The 13,561-nt window shown below is 35.4% G+C and overlaps 1 protein-coding gene across 1 annotated transcript; it reads left to right on the plus strand.

Annotated features, from left to right (window-relative positions):
- The first annotated feature begins 8,505 nt into the window (after nucleotides 1–8,505).
- LOC131928885 (uncharacterized) lies at nucleotides 8,506–11,849 on the plus strand. The gene has a single exon (XM_059285038.1). It carries the CDS (start codon nucleotides 8,537–8,539, stop codon nucleotides 9,707–9,709), a length of 1,173 nt encoding a protein of 390 aa, XP_059141021.1. The 5' UTR covers nucleotides 8,506–8,536; the 3' UTR covers nucleotides 9,710–11,849.
- The last annotated feature ends 1,712 nt before the right edge of the window (nucleotides 11,850–13,561 follow it).

Below are 13,561 nucleotides of genomic sequence, written 5' to 3' on the forward strand. Positions count from 1 at the left end.
ATCAACCAAACCAGTGGCGTGGCTGCCCAGCTTTAGCTCCGGGTGGTGCACCGTCCACCGTTATACACCAGCACTCCATCATTAGGTCTGTTGGTGTGGTCATGTTTGGAGAATTTTGCTATACGTTGCCGGTGGTAGCCTCGTTGTCAGCACATCTATGTGTAGCCCCGTAACAACAGGGGCAGTGCACATTATAATTATAGAAAACTAAAACTTTAGACCACCCCTGTTCCACATACCATTTTCACAAGGCCGCTATCCCCCTCATATTAAGTGTTTCTTTCAGGCATTCCCAGGACGAATATATATATATATATATATATATATATATATATATATATATATATATATATATATATATATATATATATATATATATATACACACACAATCAGTGCCTTCCGCCCTATAGTTTAAAGCCCCCCTTCCCAGGAAAAAATAAATTAACCCTACTCACATTACAAAACACCTCAATTTAGTGACAAGTGATGAAAAGATAGGATAGATAAGAATCACCCATAACGAAATGATGGAGAGATATCGACCACGATCGTTGAATGAAGTATTGAGCTCTAAACGACTCCCCCCTCCTCCCCATGAAACTACCAATCCTATAAACTCACCCCCCCCCCCCCCCGAAATTACCAAACCTATAGACTCCCCCTCCCCACCCAAACTACCAACCTTATACACTCAGCCCCCCCCCCTCCGAAATTACCAACCCTATATATTCAGTTTCCCCCGAAATGACCAAACCTTTACACTCACCCCCCCCCCCCCGCCCAAAAAAAAAAAAAAACTACCAACCCTATAGGCCTACACCAGGGGTCGGCAACCTGCGGCTCTTTTGATATCAAGATGCGGCTCTCCAGCTCCTTGAACAAATACTAATAATCTTAATCAAAAAATAAAATATTTCAAATTAAAAAAAATGTTAGTGGCTCTTTAAAACCAGGGAACTTTTGAAAATTGTAACTTGTGGCTCTTCCGCTTCAAAAGGTTGCCGACCCCTGGCCTACACTCACACCCTCCTCCCCTTGAAACTACCAACCCTATACACTTATACACTCAGCCATATTGAATACCCGTCTTAAATCATGTCTCAGAGTGTCATACTTGACAAACAGGTCTCCTCCAGCAAAACATAATATGCACTCTACTTCACCTACCCACGTTTAAAAGATGTGCCATGTCTACACTGGGCCAATTACTATGCAGCAAGGAAAGTATTTTATCGTTTACAATAATACATTTTTGTGTCACGTGCTTTGATATTTTTAACAATCACATGACCTCCTCAGTACACATTACTGTAGCTTATTTGGAGTATCTGCGACCCAAGCTTCATTGCTGAAGCGCATTTAAAAAGATTGGCCGAACTCTCTCGCTTTTTAAGGTAGATAAACTCGAGCATTGGGTAGATTAAAATTTGGCCTAATCAAATACTTCCTGGTACATTTTTTGCCATACCATTTTGAAATCTATATGAAAGTGGCCCACATTGAAAGATATATTGATTGAAACGGTTCAATAGACTTGCATAGATCTAAACAGTACTGGAAAAATATGTTTGACTTATTAAAGGCATGGTAAAAATGTTGGAACACCATCTCCTTCTTTTGGTTTGATTCCTTTTTGTTGAAAAGTAAAGTATTTATTAGACAGTAGAAAATGTGTGTGTTTTTGTATATATATATGTATATATATATATATATATGTATATATATATATATATATATATATATATATATATATATATATATATATATATATATATATATATATATATATATATATATATATATATATATATATATATATATACAGGCCTATATATGTGTGTGTGTGTATATGCCCGAGAGAACAACACTCTGTGCTTAAGTATACTCTTAAAAGATAGCACTCATCACACCAGAACCCACCTCTCACACCAAAACCCACTCCTCACACTAGAACCCACCCAGAGTTTCTTCCAGGCATCTCTTCGGGACCGCCCCCCCCCCCCCCGAACGAAATGAAATTTATATAATTTATATAGAAAATATATACTTTTAACAGTGTCCGCCACCCCGAAGAAAGTCTACCGCCCCCCCGAAAATTTCAAGTGCCCCCCCCCCCCCCGGAGAAAAAAGTCTGGAAGAAACACTGAACCCACCTCTCACACCAGAACCCACCCCTCACACCCACACCTCTCACACCAGAACCCATTTTTACACCAGAGACCACATGCACTAAACCCCACTCCTTACATGGAAACCCATTCCTCACCAGAACCCACCTCTCACAATAGAACCCACCTCTCACACAAAAACCCACCCCTCACACCAAAACCCACCCCTAACACCGGAACCCACCCCTCACACTAGAACCCACCCCTCATACTAAAACCCACCTCTCACACAAAAACCCACCCCTCACACTAGAACCAATTCTTACACCAGAGACCATCCCTCACACCAAAACCCACCCCTCATGCCAGAACCCACCCCTCACACCAAAACCCACCTCTCACACCAGAACCCACCCCTCACACCAAAACCCACCCTTTACACCCCTTACAATTTATTTATTTTCTGTTCCTTTTGCTTCATCTTTACAAATTATCCATTTTCTGTTTCATTACTTCATCCTTCAAGTTATCTATTTTCAATTCCTTTGCCTCATTTTGTTTCATCCTTTCAAATTATCTTTTTTCTGTTTCAAGACTTCAAACACAGTCACTTGACTTAACCTCCGCTATCCTAACTTACAGATAACCTTTAACCTACGTCCAACGTAACCGACCCTCCCCACCCCAGAACCTACCTGCATAAGCTCCCACAACCTGAGACCAGGAAGTAATGAGATAACAAAGTACACCTCGCCTCACGTAAGTATTTTAAATACAAGCTTGGGAATTTTACCGTGCTAAAGATAGATGTGTATAGGTATTTAATCAACACACTTACATTTAATGTTTATTTGTTACGCAATGCGGTTAAAACTCATTTAGAGGTAAAAAGTTACATGAGTTTGCTACAATAATTTCACAAGTAACAAGTAAGTTGTTTAAGTTAAAAATCAATCGTGTGTGTATGTATTTTAAAAATACTTTAGTTGCTTAAGTTATTATCGAAGTATAAATATTTAACGAAGATAAGCAATATTTCAAGCCAAATTGACACTATTTGATTGGGTAGAAAATATGGGTAGGATTATGATTACAATCTGTAGATTGTATTAGTGATATAACCGCCTTTATGGTGAGGGTTGTCATTCAAGGTTGTGTCTACAGGTTTGTAAGGTTGTCATTTAGACAACGGAAGTATTTTAATTGATGTTGGATTAGTCCTAAGTCTACTGATAAGTTTCCGGCGATCAAAGCTGTTCAATGAATAATTCACTGTTTTTTTTTAGAGAAAACATGCATTTAATGAATGAATCAACCGCACTATTTTAATACAGAAAATATGCAAATAATGAATGAATCATCATTTCTATTTTCATACAGAAAAAAAAATGCAAAAAAATTATAGAAAATTAAGGTCAAAAAGGATTTTTGTTTGTTTTCTTTTCCAGTTGGTGATAAGTTGAAAAAAAATATTTCCCTTATTTACTACCATCACGATCCATCTTCAAACACACACTGTCGTCCGAAATCAGATCGATTTATATATTCAATTAGTTTAAAATACAGCTTTAAAGTATCGAATTTTTAATTCAAACTTAAACCTAACACTGTGGCTTTATACAGTTCGATTCATATATTCAATTAGTTCAAAATACAGCTTTAAAGTATCGATTTTTAAATTCAAACTTAAACCTAACACTGTGGCTTTATACAGTTCGATTCATACATTCAATTAGTTTAAAATACATCTTTAAAGTATCGATTTTTTAATTCAAACTTAAACCTAACACTGTGGCTTTATACAGTTCGATTCATATATTCAATTAGCTTAAAATACAGCTTTAAAGTATCGATTTTTTAATTCAAACTTAAACCTAACACTGTTGCTTTATACAGTTCGATTCATATATTCAATTAGTTTAAAATACATCTATAAATTATCTATATTTTAATTCAAACTTAAACCTAACATTGTTGCTTTATACAGTTCGATTCATATATTCAATTAGTTTAAAATACATCTATAAATTATCTATATTTTAATTCAAACTTAAACCTAACTCTGTGGCTTTATACAGTTCGATTCATATATTCAATTAGTTTAAAATACGGCTTTAAAGTATCGATTTTTTAAAATTCAAACTTAAACCTAACACTGTGGCTTTATACAGTTCGATTCATATATTCAATTAGTTTAAAATACATCTATAAATTATCTATATTTTAATTCAAACTTAAACCTAACTCTGTGGCTTTATACAGTTCGATTCATATATTCAATTAGTTTAAAATACATCTATAAACTATCTATATTTTAATTCAAACTTAAACCTAACACTGTGGCTTTATACAGCTTAGCCAGTTTTACCATAAAAATGAATGAATACATGCTTGATTTATGAGGTGTGTGTTCGTTGATAAGACTGTGTAGCAGTAAAAAAAATGTTTAGCTATGTGTTGAAGTTACAATCTTATGGCCAGCTGAGGCATAAATGGTAAATGATTTTCTGCAAGATCTAAAATATACTAAATTTGCTTTCGAAAAACCTCTAGTTAATAATTATTTTTTGTTGTTGAAATGTTGAGGTTTCTGTAAAACAAAAATACGAATCTTATATAACATGGTAAACAGTTTTATGCCGGTAATTTTTAATGCAGTAAGAGAAGAAACAGCTAAATTCACAATTTTTAAAATTTCAACAGTTAAGTAACTGGTTTAAATTGTTTAGTCATAGCTCTTAACAGTTCATAACCACATTTGAGCAGATTATTGAGAGTTTTACAACAATTTTCTCAAATATAATTAATTAGTCGGAATATAGTGTTTGGTCCATTTGTCATGGAACAATAATTGAACGTTACGCCCATAAGTGAAAGTAAACAAAATAACCCACTAAACACACACGAGTAAACAAAATTACCCGCTAAACAAACTCAAGTAAACAAAATTACCCGCTAAATACACACAAGTAAACAAAATAACCCGATACCCATACGCAAGTAAACAAAACAATCCCACATTCACAAACAAGTAAGAAAAAATAAACAAACTCACTCAGACACAAACAACTAAAATGACTCCAAACTCACACTAGTAAACAAAGCCCCCCCCCTCATATAAATAAGCAAAATAACCCACATTTTACACCCACAAGTAATCGAGCCCCCCTCCCCCCACACACACATACAAGTAATAAACCTAAAAAATAAACACTCACACAAAAGTTAACAAAATAATCACCACACTCACACTCAAGTAGACAAAACAACCAGACTCACTCAGATACAATTAAATAATATAATCCCACGCACTCACACACAAGTAAATAAAATAACCCTACACTCACACAAGTTAATACCCCCCCCCCCCCCACACGCACACATAAGTAAACAAAAAAATAACCCCACTCACACACATGTAAATAAAAACGCCCCCCCCCCCCCCTACAAGTTCAACTACACACACTCCAGGATACTGTCAAAACAAACGTAAGTATCCTAATATACCTTCCATCTCACTGGGTCCTAAATATTGATCCGGTGGCGACCCATTTTTATAAAACCCAAGTGACCTTCGACCCAGATATAACTAAAAACACATTTTAAACACCTTAAAATTTATTTTAAAAATGCATCCTAGTGTATAATGTTTTAGTTTACTGAACAATTTAGCTACCAGTTTCCCCCCCCCCCCCCCCTCCACCACCACCACAGGAAACCGATCAAAACCTCTATCTGATGATCAAATCCACGTAAACGACATAGGGAATTCCTTCACCAAAGTTTGCGTTTCGTGTACAAAGATTTTCCGACTTTTTAAAATCCCATTACACAGAACAACTGAAGCGTAACATTGTATGGTGTGAATTTTGATAGGGTGTATTAAGTTACATATTAAGTCCATTAAATTTAGAAATATATCTTTTAAAAATGAGCTATTTAGTTTTCAAGAAAACCTTAAATATTCAGAGGGTTTTCTGGAAACCAGAAAGGCTCATTTTAAAAAAAAAAAAAAATTTAATTAAATGAAAATACTTTGGCAGTAATAAAAAAAAAAAACGCACGTAGACTTCTAGCTGTGCTATAGTTTTAAATCTAAGTGCATAAAACTGCATATTAAAAGAGTGATTACACGAACAACGTCATATAAGACACATTTTAAACATTTTAAACTTTAGATGTATAATGTTCAGATTCAATTAGTTTCTGGAGGATTTTATTTTTGTTTCCATCCATTTTATGTTTTTATTCTTATTTTTATTTTATTTTCTCAGTATTTTAATTTTCTTCCTATATTTGAGGATTTTAATTTTATATTTTCCTGCACTTGAGGTTGTTTTATATTTAATGTTTTCCTACATTTAATGGTTTTGTTTTTATGTTAACTTACATACATGAGGGCTGTTATCAGAGGCGTATCCAGGTTTTCGTTGTAGGGGGAGCGAAAAGAGAAGAGCAAAAAAAGGCGCCGAATTTTTAACACGTTCTATATACGTTTATTATATATATATATATATATATATATATATATATATATATATATATATATATATATATATATATATATATATATATATATATATATATATATATATATATATATATATATATATATATATATATATAACTTCGCTATGATGTAAAATAAATTGAAAGTAGCACTCTAAAGAAATAAGAAAAAACACATAATGTAGGCCGACAAAACAAAAAAATTGTATCAATCTAAACATATATATATATATATATATTTATATATATATATATATATACATATATATATATATATATATATATATATATATATATATATATATATATATATATATATATATATATATATATATATATTTACACTACAACCAAAAACAAAGAACGTAACACAATCTGTTTTGTAATTCTTGCAAAAAAAAAAATTCTTACATAATAGTTCCTGGGAAATTATTTAAGACAAGTGAAATAGGGGAAATAATCACTCTCTTAATATAAATATGTATATACCTACACATTTAATTATAAATGTCAAACAAATAAATAATTACTTTTGAATATAGTGAAATTGTTTAACACTATTCGTGTTTACAAAATGTTTTTGTCTATAATCAGAATTTAATATATCGTCATCATAAATGCTTAAGTATTACAGCATAATGAAAGTATAAAACCACGCTTTTCGATAAAATAGAAAAACTTTCGGAATAACAGCCTACACTTAACTAAATATCGGTCTTTTAGTTCAGATCATATATTTTAGTTAACTACTGCTTCTTTGAGTTCTTTAAAGATCTTTTTTTAACTTAGTGATAGGTATGGGTTAGATCACTGTATTGATCACACACCTTTTTACTGGTAATTACTATAACAATATTCACAGAGTTTTACGTTTAAAAAGCTAATTTTCTGGCGGCACGGTACTTTGGTACATCATTATGCGTTTTTCTACATGTACTTAACAGATCAGTTCGGGGTGGGTATGGGGGGGGGGGGGGGGGTTCAACTTCATTCACCTCTGTCCGTTCACTTTAGGTCAATTATCCAACCCAGTGTATACCTAGGTGTGGCATTAATGTCGCTCTACACAATTGTGGTGGTGAAGTGTGTGTGTGTGTGGGGGGGGGGGGTGAACCAACTCAGAGTGAACATAGCGTCAGTTTTTAGATGACTGTTCTAAATATACATATATATTACACAAATATATATTACACAAATATATATTACAGAAATAGATTTAAATAAGTAGCAGTGGTATTATGACAATATTTTTTTTTACAAAGGGGTCCATGGGGGAGGAGGGTTGTAACTGTATATATATATATATATATAAAGTAATTATGTGTGAAGTTTTATGTATAACATTTTCTAATTGAATTATTCGTAAGCAAATACATTATACAGTTGCCTTAAACTTAACACCCCTCTTGCCAAATGGTACTACCGTAGAGGTTTTTTAAACATTTCAATGCATCGTAATGGTTATTTTTAGAATGGCAAACTGATGCAGCTGTTAATACGTGTTGTAAACGTAGACACTACTAGACTAGTACAATAATGCTTAATTGCTGCATGAAACGAAATGTTGTGATTTACATAGATGTGTCGACCAAAAATATTTTTTAACAAATATCATTGTTTAAAACTTTGAGTTTAAAAAGTTTCCAAAAAGGCGCCACTTTGCTGAAATTGGCCAGAGGGGGAGCGGCAGCTTCCCCCCCCCCCCCCCCCCCCCTGCGTACGCTACTGGCTGTTATGTATTTATGTTTTCCTATATTTTAAGTTTTTATATTTTAATGTTTTCCTACATTTTAAATTTTTTATATTTTTATGTTTTTTTTTTACATTTTAGTTTTTATATTTTAAAGTTGTTTTTTTAATTTTGTGATTTTTATTTCCAGAATCTCCTTTTTGATGTGAACACCATCAAACCGAACAATGGCGACGCTACCCGCGAACTCTCGTCTTTTGAAACCATCATTATCAGCGCAGGACGCCATGAAGGCCCCATCATTCTCGCTGAAATACGGACTACTGCGTAAAAAACCGGGCCTAAAAAACTTCGGCAAGTGGCCTCGAAGGTTCGCCATCCTGGTCAACGACTGCCTGTACGTCTATCGCGACGAGAACGCCAAAGCCGTGAAGTCAGTTTTTTATTTACAGGGCTACAACCAAATCAAACGGGAACCAACCAAGGGCAAAGGTCAAGACTGGGCGTTCTCTATCATCCCGGCCAGTAATATGGAGTCAGTCAAATTAAAAACCTTTGCCTGCGTCAGCGACCAGGAGCGGCTGGAGTGGATGAAAGCCATTAGGAACCAGATGTACCACGCCAACAACATCACCAAACCCGACACCACCTACAAAGATAAACTCAGGTCGCTGTCTTTAACCGAGGAAGACGCCGACGAATACAACGAGTTAGAACAACCGATTTTTAACTCTGGGGATCCGAACCACGCCAAGCCTGATGCAGACATTGATACGTCGTCTGATTCGGGAAGCGGGGGGAGTATCGTTACCCAGAGGTCGATGTCGTTAACGATACCTAGCGGATATAACGACGCGGGGAATATAGACGATAACTCACAGGGAGAGACCTATGACGTAGTCGACTCGCAGGCAACGAATGAAGTAATCAGACGAAAATGCCCGGATGTTCCTTTAGAATACGCGCCAAGCAAACCCCCACCTCGTTATAGTGAAGTCTGCGAACCAGAACCTCCGGAATACGTCAACACTCAACAGTTACAGCTGCAAGAGACATACGACTATCCTGAGACATTCGAAGCGAAGATCTCCTTAGAAAAGCTGTGCACGGTTGAAGACAAAAACCCGGACCGTGACGAGATGATCCGCAGGCTGCAAGGCAAGGGGGAGCCGGGCACATACCTGATCCGTCAGTCACGTCAAGGCGACGAGAAGGTCCTTGCCTACCTCACCAGCAATATGCACGTTAAGGAGTTCAAAATCCGCGGGAAGAAGCCCAAGTATTCTCTAGACAGCCACGCTTTTTTCGCTACTATAGACGAACTGCTAGAGAATTACACAAAAACCCCATTGCCCAGTACAGATTTTATTCTAAAGCGAGGTTTTCACCAAGTTAGTTAAAATATTTTAACTCTAAAGATAAGTTTTATCATTTGAAGAATAAAACTTAAAGACATAAACTAAGTTATTAATCCTAAACATTTAACCGTCGTGTACGGCAGTGCCGATAAAGACAATTGGTGGAAGCATTTTCTGGTGTTGAGATTTCCATCCACTTAATTGTGGATGAACAATTTGAAATATATAAATGTTAAGACGAAAACTGTAAATAGACAGCACATCTAGTTAAAAAAACATTCAACTTTTTTTCCAAAGATAATTTAGATAGTTATGTTGTAGCCGACTCTGTGATATTCATTTTTTTATTTTTTGTAGTTTTTTTATTGATTTCACTTATCTGTGTAAACATACACATACCGTTGTTGCTTATCTGATACTGTTACGCCACACTTTCCGTCCCATTCTATATCTACCAAGTACTTATAGGGCGGTCCCATGTGTCTCTATGTCTACCAAGTATTTATAGGGCGGTCCCATGTGTCTCTATATCTACCAAGTATTTATAGGGCGGTCCCATGTGTCTCTATATCTACCAAGTATTTATAGGGCGGTCCCATGTGTCTCTATATCTACCAAGTATTTATAGGGCGGTCCCATGTGTCTCTATATCTACCAAGTATTTATAGGGCGGTCCCATGTGTCTCTATATCTACTAAGTATCTGGGCAAAAAGGTGAAGTAAACAAAGACCTCACTAACACCTAGCTACTAACATCCACCAACAAATAGTTCAAAGACCACTGTTTTATTGAATTCCTAACGGCCTATTGATAGTTCAGATACCTCTCGTATTGAATTCCTAACGACCTACTGATGGTACAAAGACCTCTCGTATTGAATTCCTAACGACCTACTGATGGTACAAAGACCTCTCGTATTGAATTCCTAACGACCTACTGATAGTCCAAAGACCTCTCGTATTGAATTCCTAACGACCTACTGATGGTACAAAGACCTCTCGTATTGAATTCCTAACGACCTACTGATAGTCCAAAGACCTCTCGTATTGAATTCCTAACGACCTACTGATGGTACAAAGACCTCTCGTATTGAATTCCTAACGACCTACTGATAGTCCAAAGACCTCTCGTATTGAATTCCTAACGACCTACTGATGGTACAAAGACCTCTCGTATTGAATTCCTAACGACCTACTGATAGTCCAAAGACCTCTCGTATTGAATTCCTAACGACCTACTGATGGTACAAAGACCTCTCGTATTGAATTCCTAACGACCTACTGATAGTCCAAAGACCTCTCGTATTGAATTCCTAACGACCTACTGATAGTACAAAGACCTCTCGTATTGAATTCCTAACGACCTACTGATAGTCCAAAGACCTCACTTGTACCAAGTCTTTAACGACATTTTGATTTGTCATACTAGCCGAACACCCCTTCAATTATTTGTCAATACAATATTTATATAGGGTAAACTCATACCAATAGGTGGACGGACACCCCTCTAATATATCATTTATATAGGGTAAAACTGTCATGGTAGGTGGACTCCCCCCCCCCCCCCTCATTCATTGCCACCCTAGCTACGCGACTGTAACCCAGGTTTAAAGGGTTAACTGTCGACTGTAACCCACGTATAAAGGGTTAACTGTCGACCGTAACCCAGGTTTAAAAGGTTAACTGTCGAATGGAAAAAAATGTAACGCGAACATTAAAACAAAAATCTGTACCGTAATTGTGTAACACAATGGACTTGTTATTAAGTGCACATCGTCATTTATGTAATACAATGCTCGTGTTAAGTAACTTGACATGTTGTAATTTTAGTGTTTAGTGTGTTCTTGTCTGCTATAAATAGTAGCACACAGTATAGGCAGAATTATTGATTTTTTGGGGGGTATATTTTTAACGATCAATAGATTTATATCATAGTTCTTTGTGTATATCTGTATGCTTCTATGGGAGTTTATATTGAGAATATCGAAATGAGATTTGAGTTTAAATTGAGCATATTGAATGAGACTTGAGTTTAAATTGAGCATATCTGAATGATATTTGAGTTTAAATTGAGCATATCTGTATGAAATTTGAGTTTAAATTGAGCATATCTGAATGAAATTTGAGTTTAAATTGAGCATATCTAAATGAGATTTGAGTTTAAATTGAGCATATATGAATGAGATTTGACTTAAAATGTCATGAGTCTATGTGTATGTACTGCCAAATGTTTTTTATGGAAAATAAATTCAACATTCTTCTCTTATTAATCAGTGTTGTCTATCTACTGTTTTTCTCATTGCATTTAATATTTGGTTAATCTTTCTTCAAGGGCCAGTCTGTCTCAATACATAATACTATATATATATATATATATATATATATATATATATATATATATATATATATATATATATATATAAAAAACCTACAATCCTTTCTACGTATTGACCAACAACCTACAAGACCTCTTATATCCCAGGCACCATCACAACCTTCAGACCAGTATCCCTCCACAAGAAAATGTAGATCTTCAGTTCTAATGTTAACCTGTTAGACTCGTTGACTTTGAGAGTTATCAACCCTGATAGCAGGAAGATTCAGATTTTCAACAAAGGTGGTAACATCGTCTCTTGGCCTGAGAAGATTTGCTATGTACGCCATAAGGGAGATAACAAATGTTGAAGATTGTTATGGGCCCAACTGAAGAGAAATGTCCAAAGTAGACTTCACTTGAGATGTGTGGTTGGGGACTGGGGGATATATATATATATATATATATATATATATATATATATATATATATATATATATATATATATATATATATATACAGAGAGAGAGAGAGAGAGAGAGAGAGAGAGAGACGTTCTTTATTAGGTATTGTTCAACCCCACCTAGCACCACCCAAATGCAACAGAGGGGTGTAACCAATTGTCCATTAGGTATTCATCCACGGCTTAGGAATGCTACCTCTAGGCCGTGGTCAACTCATTTGGCACTGTTATCAAGTATCGTTCTGTCTCTGTCCTCACTGCGATCTCTGCAAACAACCGTTCGTTCTCTATCGGCATCTCAGCGCCCTATCGTTCTCCAAGCCTTTTCTGCCTCCGATCGTTCTCCCGGCATTTCTCCGTGCATACCAAAAAGTAACGCTGATTTTATACACAATTTAAATTTCCTGGAAAAAAGACGCTGGTGAAATATTTTTTTCTACATACATTTTATTTTTTTCCTATTTTGTCTGGACGGACTGGGGGGGGGAGCAGGCGATGGACTTGCTTCTGGGTGGCTCTTTCCCAGCCCCCCCCCCCCACCCCGCCCGCGAAGAGGTGCCGGGAGGAAACTTTTATACGAATTTCAAAATTACATCATAACACAACAATGCAGATACTAGAGTGTAATTCTTTGAGAAAAGGGGAAACGAGGCAATGATGTATTTGAATTGATCTTTTGTAAAGGAAATAAGAGAGCCTGGATTAACATGGCTGGAGATATGAAATAAACATGCACAAAAGACTTGATTTATGATCCACAAGTCAAGAAGAAAAAAGACTATATAAAACAAGTATAAAAAACATTTTTTAGCAACAAGCTTTTAAATGCACTGAGAATAAGAAAATAAAGCTAATCTACTTTCTTTAATAAAAGCTTTGGTCGCTCATGAGATCGTTTACAGATTTTAGCAACCAAAGCTTTTATAAATAGTTGCTTTAAAACACAATCCGTTTTTTGTTATCTCCCCTTAGTTTCGAAACCGTTTAATTAATTTTTAATGACCAACTTATCATCTAATTAAATTAAAAAATAGTTAGATTTATATTGTCATTGAAGTGGAATTTATCTGGAAAGTTTGAACAAAATCACTCAATTAGAAGTGGGTCAAAATTGAGT

Source organism: Physella acuta, unplaced genomic scaffold (genome assembly GCF_028476545.2).
Source record: "Physella acuta isolate Inbredline_101_S28 unplaced genomic scaffold, ASM2847654v3 ptg001560l, whole genome shotgun sequence".
NCBI lineage: Eukaryota > Metazoa > Mollusca > Gastropoda > Physidae > Physella > Physella acuta.

Excerpts from the sequence above, each read along its gene's own strand:
- LOC131928885 (XM_059285038.1), top strand. The coding sequence starts at position 8,537 with ATGGCGACGCTACCCGCGAACTCTCGTCTTTTGAAACCATCATTATCA.